Raw genomic sequence first — 26,818 nt, forward strand, 5'->3', positions numbered from 1 at the left:
GAAAAACACGCTCAAATAGCAACAAAAGCACCCTGTCAGGGCTCTGAATAGAACACAGGTTGCAGCAGTGGCATTTGCCTAATCAGTTGATGAACAGCCAGTTAAAATGTGCTGCTCTACAGTCTGTTTAACATCAGGGGGTCTGATGGCTTCTTGTGGTTGTTGGTTGTAAAATGAAATACTCTGCTGACACAGGCGTCAACAACAGTCGCAAACACTTAAGCCTGCTTCAATTAGCAGAGCTGTGCATTACCAGACAAAACCACTGTCTCCTGGAGAATGAAAATCAATGGCTGACACAGACGCCAGCTTTAACACGCAGCTGTCCATCATCTGGACACATCTGCACACTGTCAGCAAAGCTCTGATTTCTCTTGAGGCTGTCAGAGCCACTGTTTGGACTTATTACTAATTAGGAAAAGTGGTAATGAGATTGTCTAGCACTCATTAATGACATTTTAATGTAGGCCTATGTATGTTTTTCGAGTTGATGCCTGTAGTTGGCACTAAACCTCCTGGAGATCAGCTGTCAATCAGTCAGTGTGTTTGGGTGTTCCCCATTTGATGCGACTCAGCCGCAGTGTTTAGACCTGCAGATGTAAAAGCTCTCATCCAGTCAGGTTAAGAGGCTTTTATCATTCATCATTTAGATTTGCGGTGCAGCACAGCAAAATCTAGCTGAGTCTGAAAATGATTATTAAACAAACCTCAGCTGTCATTAAGCATAAGCAGTCAGATATTTAGAACAGATAAAAACGGATTCTCAAAACGAATAAAACAAAACCAAAAAAATGTAATAATGAAAAAAAGCCCACGTTTTTACTGATACCACTTTTTTGTAAAATAAAATATGATAGGCTAAATAGCCTAACATGACAACTAATTTACAGAATACCTAATAACCCCGCTGGCAAACCCTGCTACTGAGCAGGAACGCAGATTCAATAGTGAGCAGACACGCACAGGGGTCACAGTGGAGCGCTGCTTCGGGTTGCTGAAGGGCAGGTGGCTCTGTCTCGGACCAGCAGGGGGAATGCTGCTGTATACCCTGGAGAAAGTGTGCGATATTATTTTGGCCTGTTCAGTTTTGCACAACATTGCATCAGTGAACTGAGTGCCTTTGATGTGCCGGCGCTGCCAGGATGCCAATCTCCATCTTGGAAAAGTTTGTCTTCTTGCCAGTGTTTCTTCTCTCCATGTTTGACCTCAGTGGGCGGGCCTCTGAACCAGGAATGTTTAAGGCCGTAACATGTTAATGACGAGCGAATTCCGCCGCCGCATTTATCAAGACCAGATCATTCGTACGCTGGGATTGGTCAGATACGAATGTTTCATAAATCACACGTGTGTCCTGTCGTAAGACCAATTCTGCGCTCAGATCTGCACCCGTTTTCATGCAAGATTGATAAATGAGGGCCCTTGAGTGTAAATGCTGCTTTTAGTTACATGTTTTATAGAAGAGACTGTTGAAATTCGATGGGAAAGTGTATTTATACAGTTTGTCCTTAATCATAAATATTTCAAGGGAGCTTGTATGATATTGCCAGAATTGCTGTTCAAAATGTTCAGAAAACAAACTCATATAATCAACACAACGGAGAGTTGAGAGATGTCTACAGAAGTTAGCATGCTAACCAGCTAGCCCTGGCCCATCCTGTATCTCCTCCATTCGGCAAGTGGATAAAATAACCTTAAATTTAGAGGAAGAAGAAAAATATAAATGTGTTCTTTTTGATTGAGCACCATTTAATTAGGCTAGACCACAACACTCTTTCTTCCAGCTTTCAGCCTCGACAGCTGAATGTTCTGGCTTTGACCCACCCACAGGGCAACATCACACCCGGCCTATTGCCACCACCAACACCACCTTCTCACCCGCACACCCTGCCATCGTCACCTCAATCTGTTAAACCGGCCAGTTTATGCTCAGATCTGCAGGAAAAACACACGACTGCATCACATCCCCACCAGCCTCCCCCTCCTTTATAATCCCCTGTTCTCACACAGCCCAGGGAGACCATAGTCAGGGCCGACAGACAACAGGGGCCCAGAGGTTGTTGTTAGATTACATGAGGCTGATACAATCTGCCCTCATTAGAGCAGATAAACTATAATACTGCTGAGCTGTAACCAGAAGGCTGGGGGACATGAATAACACTGGACTGATGTGAGAACACACACTGAATACTCACACACAGGGTGATGCCAGCTGACTTGGGGACTAAAAGCTTTTAATTTGTGACATTTTATGAAGGTGTGAACATGTCAGGGGGTGTCGTGCACAATTAAAACATGACTGACACCTAGCAAACAGATTTATTGATCATAATTATCGTATGTTTTTATCTGATTGTCACAGAACAGACAGTCTCCCTCTGTTTGTACATATTCGCACGTATCACTTGGTTAAGAGGGACAGATCCTCCCAGAGGACAGTCCCACATAATACATTCAGAAGTAATTATGGCAGATGTTTTGGTGATAAATCATGGCGAGGTTTCTAGAAGTTAATTATCTTCTTTGCGGCTGCGGTCAAACCCATGAGCCACAATTTTCCTATCTGAAATCAGTGTTTACGGTTCTACTGACGTCACTGTCCAATGAAATTATTTGAGAAATGCTTTGTCACAGATCTGAAAGCAGGGCAGTTCTTAGCCCCAGAAAAGTTTAAGCGATTGGTCAACATTGAGGGAAACAATCGAGACTACAGGCCGCAGCTGGATATTTAATGTACAGACCTGTATGGACCTTTTGATCAAACTCTCTGCAAGATAAAATGAATAAAACAGAACTTTTCCATTAATGTTATCCTTTGGGAAGTGTGCGTCTTTCATGAGAATGTGAAGGTTACTGTTATCTAGAAACACCCCCTGATCCTGTAGACCGTCTGTCCTGTGAGCCCTGCAAAAAAATTTCACATGAACATATTGCTGATTTACATTCTCATAATTTATTACCACTCAACGACAATGCTCCAGTGTGTGAACTGAACTGTGTCTGTATGTGTGTGTTTGGGTCGACGCCGTGCGCTCACTCACCTGCTTCCCGGCCGTTTGTCAGTGTATCAGCCGGTCTGCCAGTGGCATTGTGAAGAGACTGTGCTGGAGTACTGAACTGTTCTGTGTGCTCATTACCTGGCTGGCCCTGTACCTGCTGAGCTTTGGCTTTAAACCTCATTACCAACTACTCCTGGTATCCTGCATGCTGCAGCTGGGTCCAAACACAACCTATTACAGCCTGTCCTCATTAGAGAAACTACCATATAACCACAACAACCAAGAAAACAGCGTATTATGACCCGTATTAATGTTTGGTGACGTGCTCTAGCGGCTGTAGTCATTTTTACAGCTGCAAAGGAGGCGAGGGGTGAGGAGAAGGAGTATAAAGAGTGAAAAGTCTGCGTATGGAGGAGGCTGGACTAACTCGTGTCCAGTGTGCAACTCTGAGTTTTTTGAGTTGTACATAATGTAATTGCAGTTACTTACGTTAAGTACATGTGTAACAGCGGTGACAGAGGTAACGCAGTGATTTAAACCCACTCACGATGTCATTAGAAAACCAAACCAAACTGACTGTGTGATGACGGTCCAGTGGATGTGTAGCCTCCAGCCTCTGTCTCCTGGCTGAATATATACTGTAGACTGTAGACCAATATGCCCAAATAATGTACCTATAATTGTTCCAACTCTGCACACCTACACACCTGCTGGGGTGCTTTCTCTGTTTCCATCAGACAACAGTATTATCCTGTCATCTTTGAAGTTGTTTGGGGAAATGGCCTGTAAGTGCTTTGAGTGCTAATGGATCTGTATTGATAAACCTTTGTGGGAGGGCCGAGCCAAATATCGATCAGACATCTACATGAGGTTCAGTGAAAGCTCTCCGCAGAGCAGTTTACATTAAGAGGTCAGGGAAGAAAAAGCAGCTGCTGATTGACAGGAAGGTCTAGGGGCTTTAGGGTTTTTGATAAAGGAAAGTGACAGATTTTATCCGAAGGATCAAGAGGTCACACGATGAACGGGATCTTCCGCTTCGCTATCTGACAAGGGTATGAAAGCACAAGCAAAAAGATTTAAAATATCTTTAATCATTGGATAAGCTTGTATAATTTACATACTGCATAATATAATTCTCCACATTAAAGAACATAATCACTTATTTGTCGAACTTTTTCCACTTCACAAAGAAAAAAAATATCATTTATTTCTCCGGACACATTGCATAACAAAATAATAAAAACAAATGCATCGCACCATAGAAATAAAACAATTCCACTCACTCAGGCGGGATATTGACTGGACCGATCCAGTGAACTGCAGTCGGTCTCTGTAGCCTTTATCCTTCCATCCTCTCAGCTTTGTGTTGCCTAAGTTGAGTTTTGGACCCTCTTCAGAGCCCAGTGTGCGCTCAGTGGGGTTTATTTCAATTCACTTCCATCTCTTTGAGCAGTTTGGGATGTGAACAAAACACACACACAGGGATAAAGTATAAATAAGATTCAAGGAGAGGAAATGCTTAATGGCCTCTTAGAGGAGCTGTCAGGTACCTAGAGACCCACGTCAGTCCCGGGATAAGTTGTGCTTGTGTGTGTTTGTGTATGTACAAGAGGAAGGAAGAGAACAGCAGGGCACCGGGAGTGGAAGCTTCCTTTTAGCTGCATGCTGCGTGCTCACTGTTTGTCCCACCATTCAGCCTCCAGGGACACACAACCGGTCTTCTGGATTTAAAAAAAAAGGTCAAAATTTGCAAGAAAGAGGCTCTTGACAGAATTTCAGGCGGTTTATAGAGAGGGTGGCTGACCTGTGTTCTGACGTAGAACAGTGGCAGCATGAATATGTACAGTGGCGTAATGTGCATGCTGTTGCGGTGCGACAAAATGAAAATGCCCTGAAAAAACATGACTAGTATCTGAAGCTGCTGTTTCTCTCTTTCTGAGGCTTGCAATTTGATACAACACGTTAAATCCCTTCCTTTAAAATTATTATTATTTTTATTAAATCATTAAAAGGAGCTCTTTGTCACATAAAGCATAATCCAACGTAATGGCACAGAAAAGTTTAAAGAAAGCAGTTAAAATTGTATCATTATTGACTTTTTAATGTGTTGTGTTTAATGTGTGTTGTTTTTATTTGCTTTGTAAAGTGTCATTGCGGTGACTTGAAAGATGCTTATTTATCAAATATATCATTATTATTAAACCGTATCACCAGAGTGAATGTTGGAAATGTAGTACAGAGTACAGATTTTAAAGCATGTGGACAATAAAAACGTTTCAGAAATTATGTTTCTAGAAAATAAGGATCAATGTAACTCAAGGACTATTATCTCTATCTATGAGGAAGCGATGGAGTCCACCTTTTGACCAAACTGTGGTGTTTGTACGCTTTTTTTTGTACTTTTACTACCATTTTCTGCCTCTTCCCAGTTTTCTGTTGATATTTGGTTCGGTTCAGGCAACAAAATTACTTGGTTAGGTTTAGGAAATTGTGTTTTGGCTTAAAATAGACCCTTTCACAACATCTCACACATGTTATTAGGAATAGCTTCTCGCATGTGTGTAGTTTTCTGGTCACCCCCGAGTCGCTAAGCTGTGACATTACAAAAAACCTGATTGGTCAATGATTGTCCCCGGAGCTACAATAATTATGTTCAAGGGGTTTAACATCATCACAGCACGATCATATTGTGCATCATGACAATGTTTGCCACTTTTTAATAAAGCACCCCTAATATAGAGTTTATAAACTGTAACTAATACCTTTGATAATGATTAATGAATCATTTACAAATGCTTTTAGCTCAGTTGTAAGCATTAAGTAGAACAATTTGTTTTGGCTGTATAAGATCACACTGGCTGGTGTTTTTTTCTTTGTATTTATGTTTGGTAATGATGCTTCTGATGTCTAAGTAATCTGAAGCCCTTTTTTGTCCAGGATCCATTACAAACTATCTCTAAATGTGTTGAAGGTCATTCTAATGGTTATTGTTCCGGCGCTGTTGAAATGCCTCACCAGTACTCGCGTCATCTCTTTCATTTCATCCTGCCATCACTCAAACACTGCTGCTATATTGCCGCCTGGCACTGCACTAAACATTGTTTCATGTAGCCACAAGAGCTGAAGCCTACTCGCTCTCATCGTCATGGGAACCATGTGGATATCCACTCGTCTATGTAATCATACTGTTTGACTTGTGCCCAAAATAGCTGGAGGGTGCCCGGCACCTGGAGCCAAGGCAAACACATCACGCACTGGGCATCTGATAAATCCTGGACTTTATAAAAGGAGAGAAACAGAAGGATTTTAAGGGAGCAAGCCTTCTGTGTTTCCCTCCATACCTTCTGAAAAAATCTGGAAAGTGAGGAGAAGCTTTTCAGCTTCGACTGAAGGGTTTTTTTCCGCAAGTGTGCCAGTTACTGACACTTCCATTCTTGTCCATGCACAGAGGAGTTAGCATCCCTCTTTAAAAAACAATCAGGCCACCAGCCATTTCTCCTGGCACCTACATTCCCATTAAAGCTCTGCCAGTGAGCAGGTTTAAAACAATGTACACATACCTATTTTAAACGGGATGTTCACAGTGAAAACACATTACAGCATCTTGGACCACAGTATGGCTTCAGAGACACACTATAGCTGGATGTAATGTGTTTTACAGGTTTGTTCCCTGCTCTGAAATCTAGTTTTTCCCCCATATGGCTCGTCTAATTTGGAAAGAAAACCACAAACTAGCAGAGCAGACAGTCTCTTTGGCATGCGAGGTTGCTTTACAGCCAACACATATGTCAAAAAGGGACAGAGGTTTCATGACTTCATGTCTATATACGGTGTCTGGATGATATACCATGGGTGAAATACTTATCCAACGGACGGATAGATGTTATTTAAAGAGATTTAGAGGGGAAGGAGATCACCGGGACAGATTTTTAAAATGTTCCAACTCGTACAAGAGTTCAAGGTCCAGTGTGAGCACAGTTTTCCTCTCCTGTCTCCAGGACTGGCCAACAGTCGCTGTTTCTGTGGTGCTGGCTTTATGGTGCTGTCTCCAGCAAGAGGGCATTGTGTGCGCATGATGTGTGCGTTGGCACGGACTGAACATTTCCACCGAACCAGTGTGGTGGTGGAAAGAGGGATGAAAAGAAAGGCAGGAGGAGGCGAGAGGAAACACTTTAGTGGCTCGAACAAATGGAGATGCCGAGTTTAACATCTCACTGCAGCTACCAAAAAAGTTTGCATTGCTTCTCAGGGAGACCTAGCAAGAAGTGAGTTGATTGAAGATGACAGAAAGCTGACTCCCAGTCACCATGTTTTAATACGTAGATGCATCATGTGTCAATGGAAGCAGTACTAACAGCTCTGACTTTATCTACAATACAGTGCGTCATCTTTAACATCATCAACTTTTGACGCTTTCCCTCCATCATGCAGCTTTGACTTCAGCATGTTGTCGTCATGTTGGCCTACAAATTTCTTTCTTTCAGATTCTCCTCATAAATCTAACATTAGCTTCTAGAAAATCTGAAAAGTGTCAAACCATTAAATAAATCTGTCTCTATTCAAGTTAGCCGTGGGCTAAATCAGAAATTGGACTTGTTGTAAAACTTGTTGGGCCACGAAAGCGGAAGATCTGGGTAATTCTATATTTGGGAAGTCGAGCTTTTTTGGCTTCATACCCACTGAGGAATTAACAGGGCTCCACCTCCATGACACTGTACCCAGATTTCCCTTGTTAGATCGCGAGCCGTCAATTTGGCAGGTAAAAATAAAAAGGGTTTAAATGTCCTTGATACAGCGCATGAAATATATGAAAAGCTAGGCCAGGACTTTCAGGATGCAAAGGGACAGAGCTGGGCACTGAAGCATTGGTTATGCTTTTTTTTGGTGCTGACTGAAATGTGTCCATACGTATTGAAAACCTGGCGTTGCTAGCAGTATCCAAACCTTTACATTGTATCATCACTAGCGTTAGGAGGTTTCAAACACTTCCCATCACTAAATGGAAAGTGTAGAATTAGAGCCGTGCAACAATTCAAGGGCTGCGGAGCACAAATATAACACACATTGACTCAAACATCAGCCTGTTCAGAAGGTGATGAAATGAAGGAGAGAGTGTAAGTCCCAACTTTTAAGAGGAGCTTTCTTTTGACGGTGTACTGTAACATGTACAGCCATGAGCTCATTATGTAATACGTTTCCCTCCGTTTATCAAACGTGTTGGACTATCCCGACAGCATTAACATGATGAACTGCTCGAAGATTGTTGTAACACTGACGAATGAGCTGAAAACTCCAGAAAATCTTTTGCGTCTCGTCTACTCTTATCCAAACCTCGACGGGCCAGCTGGCCTCGGCCAGTCAGTCTCTCACACACACACAAACACACATCCTCGCCCTGTCAGTAGTTGTGGAAACTCCTGAAGAACAGACAATAATATTAGATTCCATTTGCGGCAAAGAGGCTGCTTATGAAAGCCACTAGACAGGCTTCGAGAAATATTGCTTTTTCTTCTCTGATTGTGTTAAGTCTTCCACGCATTTCTCGCGATTCAACCAATAAAGCTCTCGGCACAGGGCATGCAACATCCACCCAGCCAGCGTAACACGTTTACCAGTCGACACTCACATGGCGAGAGCACACGGACTGTCGGTCGAGCCATTTGTACACGCAAGCAGAGGCCCGGAGGAGGCAAAAATAACAAGAATAACATCAGTCAAAAAACCTCAGATTATCATAACAACAGTGCAGTCATCTCAGGAGGGAAACAGGCATATGTAGTTCAGGTTTACACCAATCAGGCACAACATCTGCTTATAAAAACTAACACAGGATACCAGAACGCTTCAAACAGAAAGAGAGAATTCAGCCATATTCAATATTTGCCTACAAACCAGTCACATCTAGTACCTGATGCACAGAGCAGCTGTATTGCGATTCAGTGAATATACAATATTGCAGATGGTTGGTTATTAGCTCCACAAAGACACAAATACTAACAGTGGTACATTATTTCTCAATGAGGGGAAACGTTTACTAGCTGTGGTGCTCCATCTTCTATTTTCACATCCTCTAGTTTTTGTTCAGGTTAAGTACGAGTTTGGGGAGTAACACGTTCACAGGTTCCATCAAATGCTGCTAGATACTTACGTTTCATTTTTTTTTTCAGTACTTAGTATAGTAATACTGTCTGTAACAGTATTCTGTTTATACAATCGATTTAACCCTTTCATGCATGGTGTTCATGACAGTGGACAGGTATTTGGGAGCAATTTTGAACCATTTAAGCTGAAGTACCATGCTCTAACCAGCCCAAAGCCTTGTCCACAATCACATTTGATTGTATTCTCTGTACCTCTTTGTCATTTTGAGATAGGACACACATTCAAAATGGCAGGAGGATGAGGAGATGCAGCAAGTGCCTCTGGAGTAACTGTTACATCCTTTTATTCTTATTTTCTTAGATAAATAGACTAATTAAGGAACTATTTTAGTTACACAGGGCGGCTGTGGCTCAGGGGTTGAGCCAGCGTCCTGTTATCAGAAGGTTGCTGGTTCGATTCCCCTGGTCAAAGTGTCCTTGGGCAAGATACTGAACCCTATTGTGCTGGTGTGCACTTTGCATGGCGGCCACCGCCATCAGTGTATGAATTATCCAGGTTTTGGAAAGATGTTTCTTGTATTTTTTTCCCCCTTTGATTGAAAATACATCTGTCCACTGTTATACACCAAAAGATACACTCTGCCTATTTAGATGCGCCCTTATATTTTAATCGACATGATATCATTAGACCTTAAAAAACACACTGCAAGGCATTTCGGCATCAAGCCTTTGTCAGGGAGCAAAACAGATCTCAGGGAACAAAAGGTAAAGTCATAATGGTGATCCAACAATAGGAATCTTACACCTGAACCTGTGGGTTGTGGCCTAGAAACACTGTTGGTGTATACAGACTCAGATTTTATTTAAATATAGGCCCAGTATTTACCCTTTGGCGCATAATGTCCACTGTAGTGGGCCGTAATCTGGATAAAAGTATTTCTTACATCTCTAATTTAGCTGAAAATATTGTTGTTTTTTTACAGTCTTCGATGATTAAAGGATTTAACAATTTCTTCTGAAACACTTTTTATAACGTTAATGCATGGTGTCCACTGCGATGGGCACTGACACAACTCCTTCATAAATAAAATACAGAACATAGAAAAAAAAGTTATTGGCATGATTTTTCACTTATTGAAGAGTAAAAGCAGACATTGAACATTTTGATTTAATAATCCATGCATGAAAGGGTTAATTTGTGGGTTTATAGGGGAAACATTGTTCTTCTACTAACTTCGATGCAGAACAGCTCTATCAGTGCTGCTAGTGGTGGAGTTTAAGGTGGTGTTGATTGTAGCAGGCCCATAAAGAGCAATATTCTTTAATGGGGGTCCAATAATGTTGTTGGACCTCTAGGTTTTAATCATAGATAAGTGTAAGTAGAGGGCTTGGAGTTTATTATCACTTTTCTGCATTAAAAGATCAAATTATAATTTTAAACTTCTAGTATACATCGGCTGATGTTCAGTGTCAGTCAGTCTGAAATCATGTTTCAGCTCTCTGGCAGATCATCTCACTGTGCTTCTGGAAAGAAAAGGACAGAAAAGAAGTGAAAAGAGAAGAGGAAAAAATCAGGGAATGCCAAGAAAGACCCTGAGAAAAACTATGACACAGGATTTTAAAATGTGTTTGTTGCAGCCCCGTTTGGCTCAATATGGTCAAAATCCTGTAATGTGCATCCACCTTAGTAGTGACATCAATGTTTAATAGAAAGTTAGTGCAGTCACAGGAGGGAACAACAGGACAAACTTTGTCTTTCAAACCCAGTGTCGTTCAACAAGGACAGCCTCACTATGTGCATTTCCAAACAGCAGTTCGCTCTTCTTCTGTCCTTCAGTGGTCTGATCTATGTAACAGGAGGAGTGTTCATGAGAGGCTTCATCCCCCTCTCTGATTATCCTCCTTACAAAAACGTCACATCTTCTTGAGACTGCACCCACCGCCAGTGTGCGTCATACTCCAGGTGCATTTTGCCGTTCATTTTGCAAGTATCCAAGTCGATCTTTCCGTTTTTGTATGGTTTGAGCTTGGGGCTCTGGTTGGTCCCCAGTTTCTCGTTGAGGCCTTTGCGGGTCGGGCTTCCTGTTTGCATGGTCGGTTTTTGCAGTGCGCCGTTAGCCTTGACAGATTGTGCCTGGGTGTTGCCCTTAGAAACTGGGCTTCCTTTACCCACCTCTGGAGCCTTGGACCAGACTGGAGCGTCTTGTTTTGAGCTCTCAGACTTGGTTTGGGGTGAGCTGACAGGAATAGCTGGTTTCCCAGTCCCACTCCCAGTAATGCCATTTCCAGTGATAGCACTGGTAACCAAAGGCCCTGGTCCACCTTTCACCTCTGTCCCATTTCTAATCCCAGTTCCATTTTCATTGGTCCCAGCCCGAACCCCACTAACAGGCCTCGACCCTGTCCCAGCTGCTGTGACCGTGGCCCCGGGGCCTCCCCCTGTCCTGGCCCCGGCAGTAGCCTCTGAGACCAGTGGCGTGGTGGAGCAGATGACCGAATCCGAGCTGGAGGGGCAGTACTCATCCATGTCATCCGCCAGCGTGTCCAGGTAGCTGCCGATGGAGATGTTGTCCAGCTTGTCGTTCGGGTCCTGCAGGCTGCTCCAGGAGCCTCTCCAGGAGGTGTCGGGGCCCTCGCCAAGGCTGTACTGGCTGCTGGTCAGGCTGCTGCAGCGGCTCGTCAGTGTGCTGCGCTCCTCCATCAGCCATTTTACCGCCTCGATGCCTTCATGGACGGCCAGCAACTGCTGCAAGATCTTCACGTCCACCGAGCGTAAGTGAGCCTGTGGACAAAAGATATGGATGAAATTAAAAAGAGACAATAAGGTTTTGTGGTTTTCAGTTTGTAATGGTTAAAAAATGTTTTATATGAGAGGCAGACAAGCTGTGAACCTGGAGAACCACCAGGACTCTGCAGATATTTATTTTAAGCATTCAGGTTTGGCTCCACACACAAGTGCAAACACCATTATAATGCTATTAAACCTTTGCAGATTACCATAATTGGAAGTAAAGTATAACAAAAGCTGGCGAGTCGAATGTTTGCCGCAACCAATGTGGAAACATACAAGGTAACCGTGGAGGGGAAAAAGCTCAGAGATGGAAATAAAACAGAAAGAGGCACAAACTGGTGAAAGAGGGGGAAAAAAGGTTTTGAGAAGCGGTTCTGTAAGCGGTGGATAAAGCTTTTAAAGAAGTGTTAACAGGGAAATTTGACCGAACCAACTCTGCAGGAGAAGCCAATGAGAAATGGAAATGATATACACTGTGAAGTATGACACATTAAAAAGAATCTTTAAAAAGTCTAAATGTCCTATAAATGCTGCAAACATTTAGTCATGTCGCCATCTGGTATAAGAAATAAAGTAATAATCGATCAGAAATAACAGCTGGTGTCTTCTAATGTGATCTGTCAGTGTGTGTGTGGAGGGGGGGAGGGGAGTAAAAATGATGAATAAGAGGAAAAAGACAGTTGCGGTCATGGAAAATTCCTCCCCAGAAGACATTAGCAGAGGTCTGCGGTGCAGCGCAGGGCCATGAGGTGATATATGGCAGCAACATTCAAAGCTTGGCCTCATGATATCCAGCCCTCTCTGCAGATGTAACCAGTCTCTCTCTCTCTCGTCTTTCAGTATCTCCATTTCCTCCACATAATATTTTTTTTCTTTATTACTTCTCTGTCTCTCTGTGGCCCCACAGACTGTCAGCATCTCTGTCTGTCTCGAGGCAACTGTAGCTTCTGGATTCACACTGTAAACTGCATAGTTTATAAACAGTTTATATAACCGTGTCATGTTTGTGTCTTATGTCTCACATAATCACACACAATTATACTTATAATATGCAGCCGGGTCAGAAACTACTTCTATTTTGCAAGTTCAATGCTATTTTCTTTATTACAAATGATAGTACAAGCCTAAAAATACGAGTGACTTTCAGAATAATGGAGTTGTCATTGTCAAAGTAGGTGGGGGGGCAACAAAAGCTGAGATTTCTTTGAAAACTCAAAATAGACTCAAAAAGATTTTTTTTTAAAGATTTAACTAAATACACACGCAAGCAAAGTAAAGGGACTTGAAAAATCTACTTTAGCACATAACAAAGTATTTGTGCCCTGTTACTTCCCACCTCTGCTTGAATATTACAGCAAACGTGGTATATATATATGGTGACAAACTGCACATGAAGCAGTTGTACCAATGTTATATGGAAGTGAAGGGACCTTGTGACCTTTGCCCTCTGACCTCCTGGTGTCTTGTATACCTCTTTTATTTCCTACACTGGGTCCGACCCGCCAGGTTATGTCAATACAACAGTGGAGAGGAACGTATTGATCCTTCCTGCCTGCCAACCAATCTATCTCCTGCTACTGCATAATATTAGTACTGATGGATTATTTCTCCACTTCAGTGAAGCGGTGATGTGTCATTTTAGATTCAGTCAGTGTGGTTTTCTGTCAAAAAAACTCTACAAAACAAAAACTCTCCTTGTCAGTGTGTTTAAGAATCTGAGGAAAACACTAGAGTATGTACAGAAAAGAACAGAGAGTGCTGCTGGCAGTGGGGTAAAACTACTTGAGCTCATTTAGTCTTCTCCAAATTCAGTGTCTTCACCTCATCCTTCTCATTATCTGGCCCACTGTGGTTAAACTGTCATACTGTGGATGGGTGATTTAGATGAGTGGTTTCCAAACTGTGGGGTTGAAGCCCCCAAAGGGTCCCAAGAAAAAACAGAGAAATCACATGATGCAAATCTGTTACACAAAATTATTAGGCCTTTATTTAGGCCTCTAAAAATCCTTGAAATGGTCACAACCTTTTTCATTTCATTTCACAAAGGTTGGGACCATTGATTCAGATAAAACTGCATCTTCATGTTGAGACTGGATGGCTCGGCTCCTGTCATTTACTGCCAGCTATCTTATTCAATTGTCATCACGGCTGATGCAATACGGACCTACACCATTGGCTGCAACACTCTCACTTAGTCTGATTGCCTCGAAGCATTCCAATTTCTTGTTTATGTGACTTTAGAGGATTCAGATGAAGTCCCTGGAGGATTACTCAAACCTAGACCATACCCGCCACATGCCCAAACCTGAACCAGCATGACATTCATTCTAACCAAAGGCCAAGTCTCCATCCAAAAATAGGCAGATGGTTGAGCTGTGGTGACCGGCTTTTTGTACTCACTGGGAGAAAAGTATCCAGAAGGCTGAACCCCAGTGTCTTCAGACAACACCACACCAACACACAATGCTACCACGTGCTTTAGTGAACTCAGTGTATGTAGTCTATGGATGAACGGTGCTCTGCCTCTGGTGCTGTATCCAGACTTCCCTTATTAGACACATGGGAGTCAGTCATACAGTGGTGTGTCTTTCCGCTTTAACAGCAACAAAGAGAGACAAGACAAATATTCCCATGGGGACAATAAAGTATATCATATCATAACTAGAAATGAAACAGACCGTGTGTCTCATTCACACATTGTTGATGCTAACGATCATTCAACAACCAGCTCACAAGAAAAGTTTCCTAATGTATTGTTTGTTTGTTTTTTTGCTGTATCAAAGGGGTAATCTCTATCTGCTCATTCACCCCATCCATCCACCTCTACTGTACACAAAACCACGCATAAAAGCACACATCACATGGCTGCAGGAAGGATTTGGCACACAAAGAAGAGGAACTGAAGAACCACAGCGTTCTGTTGGTGTGTGTCTCTGTGAACTCGCTGACGTTCTGGGGCACAGTCAGACATTCGGGGTGGGGTTCAGGTTTGAGGTTTGAGGTCTTTCAGCTTGGCAGAGACCGAGCGCTTAATGAGGGTGGCAGTAAAAGTAGCTCCGTGCCTGTCAGCGCTGAGGAGGCACGATGCTAACAAAGCTGAGCGCTGTAACAGTCTGTGTCGACTCTGCTGCTGACAACATACCTCCACTAAATTCACGATCCACTTCATATTCTATCCAGGAAAAAACATTTGAGACGGATCCGTATCCTAAAAATATCCCAAGCCAAAACTATTTGTATCCACTACAACCGGTGGACTGTGAAACTGGACCTTTTGGAAAGCTTCATAATTCTTGCCTGTAGTATATTAGAGAGCACTGACTTTACTGGAATATTATGTTGCCCTTTAGTTAACCTGCGACAAAGCAGTAACTCATTTGATAAATGGTTAAACGCATGAGTCATTTTTCCTGGTTCCAGCGTCTCAGTGGTGATGATGTGTTGCTTTTTTGTCTTTTGTAATATCAAACTGTATATCGTTGAGTTTTACCGTGGACTACAGTCACACTTTAATACAGTTCCCAAGTCAGCAAATGTAAAATAAAAACATAAAATAAAACTACAACAGCAGACAAAACAAGTGGGAATGTAACAAAAAGGACAGATTATTCCCTTTTATTATCTAAATTGCAAGACTAGTGTTTCTTATGGTTCAATTAACAGTATACTTTGTTTTATTCTTAAATCATCAAATCGTGCTTCATAGTCTTTGCCATTCAAACCAAAATGCCTACATGCCTGACTTTGTGCCGTGATTTATAATAGCCTCTAATTAAACGATGAAGTTGTATAGTGTGGGCTCAGTCAGATGGAAAAGGCAATACTGGGGTCAAAAGGTTTCCATGTGAGATCAGTCAGGATGAGTGAGTGAGCATCAAGGGATAAGCAGCCTTTAGGACTGAAACACCATTAATCATCTTTTTTTTTTTCATTTTCTGTGCCATCGGTGTTCAGCCAAACAGATTTCAGTTTTCCAATTCAGGCACGAGGCCAAGCAACGTCTGGCTGATCCATAGGATTCTGGAAAGATCATCTTCCTGTGTGTGTGTGTGTGTGTGTGTGTAAGTGTGTATGTGTGTGTGTGTGTGTGTGTGTGTGTGTGTGCACTGCAAACAATATTCAGATAAATATCAGTCTTTAGCTGCACATCATCCACTGTTATCAAAATGTGGATACTGTGATAGAATCACTTGTGGTGCAGTATTTTGGATCACTTGTTTGTACCTTGAACCCAATCTGTATCTTTAAAGATTGACAACTCAGGTCTTAATATCAATCTGTCTGTAATAATAATAATAATAATAATAATAATAATAATAATAATAATAATAATATTAATAATATCATTGGCTTGTTTACAACCACTCTTGGATGACCACCCGTCCCTCTTGCTCCATCTGTCTTAGTCCACAGTTGCAGTGAACTCATCAATTATTTTGGTGAGTGCGTTGGTATCATCGCCACAAATGCCCAGGAAAACACAACTTGTAATCAAACAAAATGTACCTATTAAGTTCTATCTCAGACGTTACTGTAGAAAACTAAGCCACGAGGTGCCCCAGAATAATTTTTTCTTGTTTTGGGATGTGTGAGAATGCATTTTCAATCACTCACAGAGTGTCTTCACACAGATATTCAGTCATTGTTATAACAAACTCACAGCTGAAGCTCGATCCGTGACGCAGACTCTCCCATGTGGCGACGGCAGCCTCCCAATGTCACAGAGCTACCAAGCAGACTGCTGAATCACTGCCAGCAGGGACGGCACAAACACACACTCGTTCTCTCACACACCAGCAAAATAAGCACCCGTCTCTTTCGTCACAGTCTCTCTCTCTCTCTCTCTCTCTCTCTCTCTCTCTCTCTCTATCATGTCCCCTGGTGTCACTGTCTGTCGTTTCACCTTCCCAATCTAACTCAGGCCTTCAGCACACCCATGGTGACCTTGCAGAGTCCCTACAGTCTCCATAGACAGCAGAAGGTCGGCCGTGTCTCCCCGCAAACCACCGACCGCTCCATCTGTCTGAGCGCTCTGTGAAAACAGCCACTCATCCTCGTTACATTTCCTCTTTTGTGTTCCTGTTTCTGACGGATCAAAGCAGCGTCCCATCTTGTTTTTCCACTCCCTTCGTTCCTGTCCTGTTTCCCCTGTTCAGAATACGCAGCAGACATGGGCTATTAGATGGCAAACATGCAAGATATTTATTGCAAGCCAAATGACAACAAATGTTTCACAAGACTAAAATACCGGCTGTAAAATGATCCTGCTTATTTTTTTCCATGTGACTTCTGCAACCTTTCCAAACACTTCCTGCATAGAAGCTAAAAAAAAGAGTTTCTCATGAAGGAGATGGAGTGACAGCACATAAGAGACAACATATCCCCATGTAAGAAGAAAAGGGGAATATTTCATTGTTGTTGTGATGGTTTTTCCGGTGGGGCGAGCGAGGAATCTTGATGCTCCAGTTGATATGAAAGCTGAGAAGTCAGATTCAGTTCAATCAAAAGTGAGTTATACGCATCAGAAGAGGAGATGAGGGGAAGTGCAAACTTGGTAAACAAACAACCCTGTCTCTGAAAAAGGAATCTATTTTCAAAGAATGATAAGGCCAGATGAAACTCATTCTTTATCATATCTTATTTCCCTTAATATTGTAGCCGTTACATTTCTGTGGTTATTTTTAGGCACTGACAGCACCTGGTTTAGATGAGGGAGGGATTATGTGTGTAGGTGCAGGTTGGTAGGCAGTGGACAAGGAAACCAATCTTTAAAAACATAAAAACACAGTGTTTGGCGTCTTTAATGAGCACAAGTGTTTGAGATGCATATTATTTAACACAATATGTTTACAACGCTATAGACCAGTGAGGGGAACAGCACTCAGTTTCTCCCAGGAAGGGAGGGAGAAAGGTTTTCCATTTATGGCCTGTTTAAGGTACCATTCTCCTCCCTTCTGCTGCATTCGTGTTACTGTGTTCAAAATCTACAACGGTAAACTACCACCTCTGAGCTAGCAGCCTACATACTGAAAATAGCAGGTTACTTTAACCCTAACCTGGTCGCTGACGCTACGAGCCTCAACAAGGTAGCAGTTCTTTCCTTCTTTGGGATTTAGTCATTTAGATGCCAGGGCTCTCCGCTCAGCGGATAAAACAAGTTCCCCCCAACACTATCTTGCAGGGGAGACACAGCTTCTGATTAGTTAAGAGAAATAGAAGAAGCCCAAGTGTTTTCACCCCTGTAACAGAACGGGAATTGGTGCAGTCAGACCTCTTTCCAGCACTGACACAATGCTGTGGTCCTGATGTGTGTGCAGAAGTCACTTGACGCATGAAAACCTAATCTTTCTCTAACCTTAACCAAAGGGCTCTTGTTGCCTAGACCTAATCCCACATCACACTTTCCTTTCCTTCACTTGAAAACCTGCGAATAAACTCAACAATTAGGGTTCCTATTAAAAACATATTTAGAAAAGAAATCAGGACTACGTACAGATAGTTTCTCAGAGACAGGGGCTGAAAACTAAATTTAATGGATGAATTAAGGAGCTCAGGTCACTTGGCAATGATTGAATTAGACAAAATCCTCTTGTGGCTGTCTTTGAGGAGACAGCCAGCAGCCAGACAGAGAAAGAGGAGCCAGAGATTAAATAGACTAGATTTTGATTCCCTGCAGCTCAGCTCCGCGCTCCAAGCTGACTTTGCACTGTCATTCATCTGCCCAGAGGTGGAGGACAGAGATAGAGAGCGACAGGGGAGAGCTACAGAGACGGAGACAAAAAAAAAAAAGAAAACTCACAGCACCCGAGCAAAAACACAGCATTCACCCTGCATGTCTCCCTTTGATAGCTGAAATACAGGTGCTTAAAAAATGCATGTATAAAAAGCTTGCAAAGAGCTTTAGTGTGTGTGTGTGTGTGTGTGTGTGTGTGTGCGTGGCTGACTGCCAGTCTCATGTGGCTTTAAAGGAGTGTCTCTGTATTCAGCGACTCTGTTTGGATCAGTCATGTCCTCTATTAGACAGCCGGAGACAAAAGACAGAGGCTGTAAAACTGCTCTCACAGAGATGAACAGCAACAGTACAAATCATCAATAACAACATCTAACTGCTTTCAGCTCGCAGGGCTGTAGAAAATATCCTCTGCCAAACTGAGACATAAGCATTGAGAGAGTGTGTGTATATACAGTGTACAGGGTTTATGTGAGCAGACAGCCTAAAGCCAGATATCAGATGATCGCATGAAGCCTTTCCACCGATTAAGTACACTTTCTACACGCGTCAGTCACCTTTTCAGAGCGATTTCTTCCAATTACTCTGACACATAGAGAAATTTCATCAGAACCATTTCTGATAGTCAATTTAAACGTTTCAGCTATTTCTGACGCAGAAAAGCTGAATATTATCTGGTTCCAGCTTCTCAAACTTGAGGATTTGCTGCGTTCTTTATTAAATATCGTATACGAATTAGAGCTGCAACAATGAGTCGATCGAAGGAAAGTTAATCACCAACTAGTTTGATAATTGTTTAATCGCTTTCGTCATTTCTCAACCAAGAATGTTAAATATTTGCTGGTTCTTAAATGTGAGGATTTGCTCCTTTTCTTTTCCATTTTTTTAAGCAAATGAAGACCCTTTGGGTTTCGGACTGCTGGTTGGACAACAGAAGGAATTTGAAGACGTCACTTTCATGATTTTTAGAAATGTTATGGGCTGAAAGCTTAATTGATTTATCATAAACAAACTTGGTAAGATTGTTAATATGTCTAGCAACAGTAAGTGCTTGACAACCTCTATTAACTCTTACCGGGTTGTTATGAAAACCATTAATTTATTAGAAAAAAGTTTAAACTTAGTGTTAATATTATATTATATTATATTTTCTCCGGTCTTAATGGGAAATTGGCTATACTTAAAAAATTTTAAAAAATAAAAAAATATTTGATACATCTTTTTAATCTGACCGGCTGAATATCAGGTGCTACAGTGCGACCAATGAAAATGTTAAGTCACACTTGACTCGATGCTTGTGCGACCAGGACAGTCGCACCCTGGAGCCCTGGTTTTCCTGGATCTGACCAACGTGTTTCGAGCGTCGTGTTTCACATCATCACAGGCCCAAACAGATCTGCACATTGCTCGACAAACAATCGCTCAGCAAACAATCACTCCATAGCATTGTTAGAGGTCAAAAACTCTACTTAACCAGACATACAGACAGAATGTCATTATACAGCATCTGCCTTATTCGTCAAAGAGTTCAGACCGACACATACTTTGTAACTGATGAATGTGTTCAATGTTGTGTGTTTGTTCCAGTTTAACACACACTGTACTGTATACTGTACTGTATCAAGAATGCAGTATAACATCTTGAGTCTCCTGACAGTTTACAAGAAGCAGAGAGACATTTGATTAGTGGTGGTGAAACAGCGTCATGGCCCACACACACACTGCTTGATCTCACAGCAGACAGATGATGCAGCCCACCATCAGCATGCTGCGCGGTTACAGATACAGTATATAACAGATGACTGTGGAGCATAAGAGCAAACAGACACACTCACACATAGAAAAAGTGAGAATAAGTAGCAGATTATAGCCGACTACTTAGCACGCTGTGTCTGTGTGTGTGTGTGAGGATGTGGGTCTTGTGAGCTTATCAGCATGACAGAAAGTGTTCAGCATCAGAAAACAGTGAGGGAAAATACACATCCAGGGACCAGGTTAAGTACACGTGCGCGAGGGTGTGCACATGTGCGCTTTGCATTCAGCATTACTCTGCAGACACTCTGCACATCTTTGTAAGCAGATTTCTGATGAAAGTGCAGCACTCAGAGCTCTTCTTCTGCACTCCCATTACACTACACCACTCTCATGATGAATGGAACTCACACACACACACACACACACACACACACACAGAGGAGCTCTGTGCTAGACATTTCACTCCCCTCCAGTTAGTGGGTTTTTATCACTTCTCCCTCTGCAGCAGACCTGATTAACGGCTAAAACTGCTAACAGATCAGTCTGACCCTCTGCTCGAAACTGATTTACAGAAACTCTCTGGATGCAACTGAACACTTATAACTGGCTGACATCATGTCTGTTAAAATAGTTAATTTCTCTCTATGTTCATATTTTGATAGCCTAATACTGTAGTTTACATAATCCCTATAAAAATGAATGAGCTTATGTGAAACTTTAGGGACTTAATAATCGTCTGATTTAATGCCACTATATCTAATTCAGACATATTTCTTCTTCTAAACTGCTTTTCATTTTATTTAGCCATTACTTAAACATATCGAGCTGTCGATGGACCTGTACCATTGAAGTGGTGTAAGTGGGTGAAAGTGGGCTGAGGGCAAATCCTTGAGGAATCATTTGATTGAGGTGGAAATGACTGCAATGGCTGCAATATAATGTCATGGTTTGGGTATTTAGTTTAGCTATTTCCTTTCCATTTTGCTAGTTTTATCCTGTCCTTTTCTGCTTTCATGCCTTTTTTGATTGTCCTATTGGTTTCACCTGTCTCTTTTTCTCTCCCTTGTTTCGTTTGCCTCATTTTTGCTGCGTTCCCTCAACTTCTTCTTTGTACTTCTTTTGGTTTTTGCATTTCTCCTTCTTTTTAGATTTGCCCCAACCTGTTTTCGTCAGTTGAGTTACTTGCATTTTGGACAACAGCTATGTTATTAAAGAGGTCATATTAAACCTTGCTCATTTTGTTATGTAGCATTTTTGTGCCTTGAAAGGGTCTGCAAAGTAAAAAAGCCTGAAGTAAGCCTGAAGTCCACGTCAAAGGGAGTTATTCTCTCCCACAGAAAACACTGCTCCTGCGCTGCCTGAAACACCTGGTTCTGAGTCTAGCCTTTTCTATGTAACAGATGTTATATAAATATTTATATTCATATATAGGCTATATATCTCATAAAACATACACAGCTGTAGAGCCATGGTTACCAGCTGTAGCAGTGTTATTTTCAATCACACTACCTTGCTTGGAATGACCCGCCCTATTCGACCTCTGATTGGCTACACCCTGCCCCTTAAGTAATGTGCATGTGCAACTCTCATCAAAGATTGAAAAGGAGCGAGACGTCTCGCGTTGCCATTTTAAGTGCCTGACAATATTCCAATTCCTATGGAAGTAGACCTTTTTGTTAAAAAACAAGATCTATTTGGTAATCAGAAACACAGTGTTCAGTCAAGGAGAAGTCTCACTCTGAAATCTTTCGAGAGGTGAGTTGTTGCAGGAAAACAACGGATCAAACGAAAGTGAGAGTTTGAGAGAGGATTGTGGAGGTTACTAGAGCTGTCCCTAATACCTGTTGGAGATTTGGTTGTAAATTAACAGCTTTGGGGGAAGAGGAAGTACTGAGCATGACTGATGAAGGACATTTCTCTGTTCTCAACTGAGATGGATGAAATGCATTCATTTTTAAGGATTCTGCTGTGGATTATCAATTTCTATTGCTATTTGTTATTGAAGAAAAAATACAATTTTTTTAAGGTTTAGTGTTGCAATCCAGTGCCTTAAAACAAGATATAATAACAGCTATGTTTCATTAATAGCCTAAATTTGAACAAAAAAAGCAAAAATACAAATATCCAAATTGTAAAACTGAAAACTGAATTCCTACCCACCGAACAAATACCCGAATATTTGTAGCTACAAATGATTTTCTTTTTTAAAGCAGCCTTTAAAATTTTTTAACAAGTCGCCAAATATACCTGGGTGACTACCTAGGTGGTCGCTCAAGTAAACTGTATGTGTGGGAAACACTGAACCTCAGCCTGTCAGTGGTAAAAACAAGCACTTTTAAAAGACATTACTGTGATGTTGGGATTGTCCTAAAAGGTTATGTTGCAACCATTGTAACTGTGTAGCCTTAACATGCAATATAGGACCCACGTTTAAAAATACTGGAATTCCCCTTTAATATGCTGACACATACAACATCTATGTGTATCTGTATTATGGATCATTGCATCATCACAATGGCGCAGGCTCATTTCAAAGTCATGTTGTACTCTAAACTGAATTACGCACGCAAGCACCATCTGGATGCAAGATACTGGCAAGTACCAAGACAGCCAAGTAGTATTTATAGGCTCATAAAAGTACAGCTGATAATGTTTCTTCAGGAAGTGTTCACTTAGAGTGAGGAGAGCGTGATTTCCTCTTTTGGACACTCCAGACTTCTAAAGTGCATCTGAGCTGCCAGCATCATGAGCTTGTGTTTCTACAATGCTGGAGTGAAGTGTTTCCATTTCTAACAAACTGATAATGTCTTTTGGATGTTTCCGATGTGTTTTGGAGCAACTGTCTCATACGACAGCTCGCTTTGTTTGGTAGTTTAGTGCAGGCGCTAGATTTGCTCTTTGTCACAACTACTGGAATGTTGGGATATACATGATCACAGAAGAAGAAAAAAACTGTAGAGCAAAGCATTATTATTGCTCCAGACCCTCACTGTTTGGAGGAGGTGGGGTCCATGTAAACAAGAGGACTGAGAGATATTTGTTTGATTCAACAAAAAGACCACAGCGCAACGGGAAATAATAGGCGGTCAAAACAAAGAACAGACTTGGCTGCAGAAAAGAAAACAATGGATTGCAGTTCGTAAACAAAGACATGTGAAAATCATTTAATATGTGAAAAACAAAAACAGTCCTGTTTCGGCTGGATTATGTTCCGATACATCGCAGCAAAACTAAGTCCAAGTATGTATGGAGATGTGAAATGTTAGGAAAACTACAAATTTACACGGTATCAATTGTGTGATTGAGCACCTGAAAACAGATGGATGAATGAATTCGCCACATTTCGACAGGCCTTTGGTAGTCAACTCATTTCCTAGCAACTACAGACATCTGCAGCTATTGGCATGGTGAGGAGCAGCTGAGGTACTGACTGAGTATGAGGGGACTTGTATCACTCCAGTCAATTCAAATGACAAATATTACTGGTCTGTTTCATACAGTAACATTTATTTAGTGGCAAACTCAATCACATCCTCATATCATCAGTCGGTAATTCCCTGAGTGCAGTATATTACTGTTAGTACATTTTGAGACTAATGGCAAGTAAAGACATACTCTTTGTAATTTAGTCTTTTTTATCGGAACTGTAGCGTGCCAATGTGAGAAAATATGCTTATTCACTTTCTTGCCAGGAGTCAGATGATAAGATTGATACCACTCTGTACCACTCAGTCTCTGCTGGTTGCCTAGCAACATCATGGTAACGAAAAAGCCTCCAGGAAATCACTGCTTCCGGCCAAGAAGTAGCCTGGCACCCCACATGAAACCACAACTTGCTCTTTTTTCACTCATGTGTTTGTACAGATTGAACAAACAAAAAATTTCAAGTTCATTAGTGAGCCATAGAGGGGGTGGCATGGAGTTTTTATTACTTTGAACAGAAACAAGCTAGCTGTTTCCACATGTTTACAGTCTTTATGCTTAGCTGGGCTGCACTATTGCTGGCTTTAGCTACATATATACTGTACAGACATGAGAATGGTATCAATGGCATGAAGGTCGGTGAGCAGGTTCCCTGAAATGACAAACTATTCCTTTAAAGACTACCAGAATTTTTGTCATTTAGTCCCACTAAGAGCCACACTGAAACTGGTACTGGTACCACTGTTAAACATACACAATTCACATTAACAAGTCATGTGTTATAAACCATAAACTAGCCAGAATATCAACTTTGTCTTATTACCTGGTAACAGTACACAAATCAATATTAACTGTCAATGTATTTCAAAAAGAAAATTGTGGTTTGTGAAATAAGTGGAAGCTGAACAACTGTTATCGGTGCCAGGATGCATCTCAATACAAGGCAGTGCATGTGTGCATGCAATGACAATATCACAAGACACAGCCAAAAATGATTGGAATTGCATCAAGACTTTAGAAAAGGAGCTTTTGCGGATATTTTAAGAAAATGCTTAACAGTATACTGAACCTGCAACGAAATTGCAGTACAGAAATGCCAAACTATGGTTTGAGACAACAAGTTTCAACATCACATAATTTGTCCATCAGAGAGCACAGACAAGTTGTTTCTTCACTGTAATGCCCCGCTCAGTTTGTATCTTTGTTGTAATTCAAGAGATAAGAGGTATTAAGATTGTTTGTTTATGATATTAGTATCGGAATCAAGAGTCCAGTATGAGACAGGAAATGAGGCTTAAGGATGTCCCAAAAAAACACAAGCATTTGTTCTCCATCAGCTGCAGATGTTCAGTGATTATTTAGACTGAGTCAGTCATATCAAAAACACATATATTTATTTGTATTATTATTTTTCATTATTCTTATTAATCCTGGTGTAAGTTGGCATTGTATTGTTTCTAATAAATGTATACTTTCAAGGCATGTAGCAACAGTTATATGACTCTCCTGCCCACATATTATACACAGTTTTCAAGCAAGCCCTGAGTCATGATGAACTGACGTGCTGACAGATGTTAAACCACTGGAGCAGCAAATCTCAACCTTAGCAAGGCATCAGTGGGATCTCTCAATTCCATGGTGACTTCAGCGAATGACATCCTGGAAAACAATCTGCCACACGTCCAACAGCTTGTGCCACCACGCGCGCGTGTACACGTACACACACACACACACACACACACACACACACACACACACACACACACTTACCATCTCCACCTTCAGTTTCCTGATCTTTTCATCCAAACTCTTCCTCCCCGTCTCCTTGCCGGTTTCGTGCGCGGCGCTCAGCTTGGCGTCTCCCCGGAGAGAGGAAGCTTCTTCCCGCATCCACCTGAGCAAACCCTCGGGGGTCTTCCGTCCAATTTTCACCTCTATGTCTTTCAGATCTGGGATGGTCTCGCTGGCGGTGCCTTCATCCATCGCGTCTTTAGTGTGGAAACCGAAAAAAAAAAAAAAAATCTATAACGTCCTTCGCTGTTCGATGAAATTGTTGCCTGTCAAGCTGTGAGAGTCACTTCCTATAGGATTGTATGGCATCCTATGCGCCTCCAGCTGAGTTAGACTGCGCCAGGAGAGGAAAACAGTCTGACAGCACCAGCGCAGCAGCGTGTTATTATCACAGCAGCATGCTGCTCAGAGGAAACAGTCCTCTAGCTGTTTATCATCTGTTGGCAAAGCGACTGAGCCCGTATTTCTAAACAAACTGAAAGCTTTAAAAAGGGAAAATCTTCTTTTCTTCTCTTTTTTATTCCCGCGGCACGTTGTTGGTCCCTCCAGAGTCCGGTGTGTGATCGCTGCAGGCCGGTGGAGGCTGGAGGACGCTGCCGTGTCCGCCTGGAGACCCTTAAACTGAGCTACATTGCGCAGATTCCACCTGCATGATGACAGCAACCAGCAGCCGCAGAGTGAGAGGAGACCCCACGCCGTCAGCCACAAACAGTGACATCACCCCGCTTCCGGTTTGACTGTCAAAATAAAACACTCGCAGGAACATGCAGCATTTGAGGAATGTGAACTGCCAAAATAAAACAACTTCCCTGTTCGAGCTGCTCAAGAACACTTAAGTCAATGCACAAATACAGCAACATATACAGTATAGTGCCAACATCCTAAAACTGCTTTTTAATTTTAATGATTTCATTTCTTTCTTTTACGTCACTCATCTCTGTCATCAATGTTTCAACTGTTCTGTCTTGCATCGCTAAATAATAATAAGAATAGATATATGGAGTGGAGCTAGTTTTAACTAGTTTGTTTATGCATTTATATCTACATATTCTTGTGCTTTTTTATACTACTACACACCGTTTGTGTATTACAAATAGGGGTGCAAAAGTGCAATTATCCATCTTGGTCATATCTGTATAGTCTGTAAAAGGTGAACAGAGTTTTCAAAGCCTGTTTTGATATTTTAATTTGCTAATTATTCTATTTTTTCTTTAATCACCTTTTTCCTCTG

General features: G+C 41.7%; 2 protein-coding genes across 3 annotated transcripts in view; one reads left to right on the forward strand and one right to left on the reverse strand.

Moving 5' to 3' along the window:
- The window catches only part of ttc22 (tetratricopeptide repeat domain 22), a 50,132-nt gene that overhangs the window by 13,487 nt on the left and 9,827 nt on the right, over positions 1-26,818 (forward strand). The gene's annotated exons all lie outside the window — the stretch shown is intronic.
- On the reverse strand, positions 4,068-26,301 carry lurap1 (leucine rich adaptor protein 1). Its single transcript, XM_030433224.1, has 2 exons — positions 25,567-26,301; positions 4,068-11,879 (listed from the first exon to the last, which is right to left on the reverse strand). Exons 1-2 carry the CDS (start codon positions 25,777-25,779, stop codon positions 11,001-11,003), a joined length of 1,092 nt encoding a protein of 363 aa, XP_030289084.1. The 5' UTR covers positions 25,780-26,301; the 3' UTR covers positions 4,068-11,000.

Source organism: Sparus aurata, chromosome 11 (assembly GCF_900880675.1).
Source record: "Sparus aurata chromosome 11, fSpaAur1.1, whole genome shotgun sequence".
NCBI lineage: Eukaryota > Metazoa > Chordata > Actinopteri > Spariformes > Sparidae > Sparus > Sparus aurata.

Excerpts from the sequence above, each read along its gene's own strand:
- lurap1 (XM_030433224.1), bottom strand. The coding sequence starts at position 25,779 with ATGGATGAAGGCACCGCCAGCGAGACCATCCCAGATCTGAAAGACATA. Across the intron at positions 11,880-25,566 it reads GGAAACTGAAGGTGGAGATG|GCTCACTTACGCTCGGTGGA; the intron begins GTAAGTGTGTGT and ends TTTTGTCCACAG.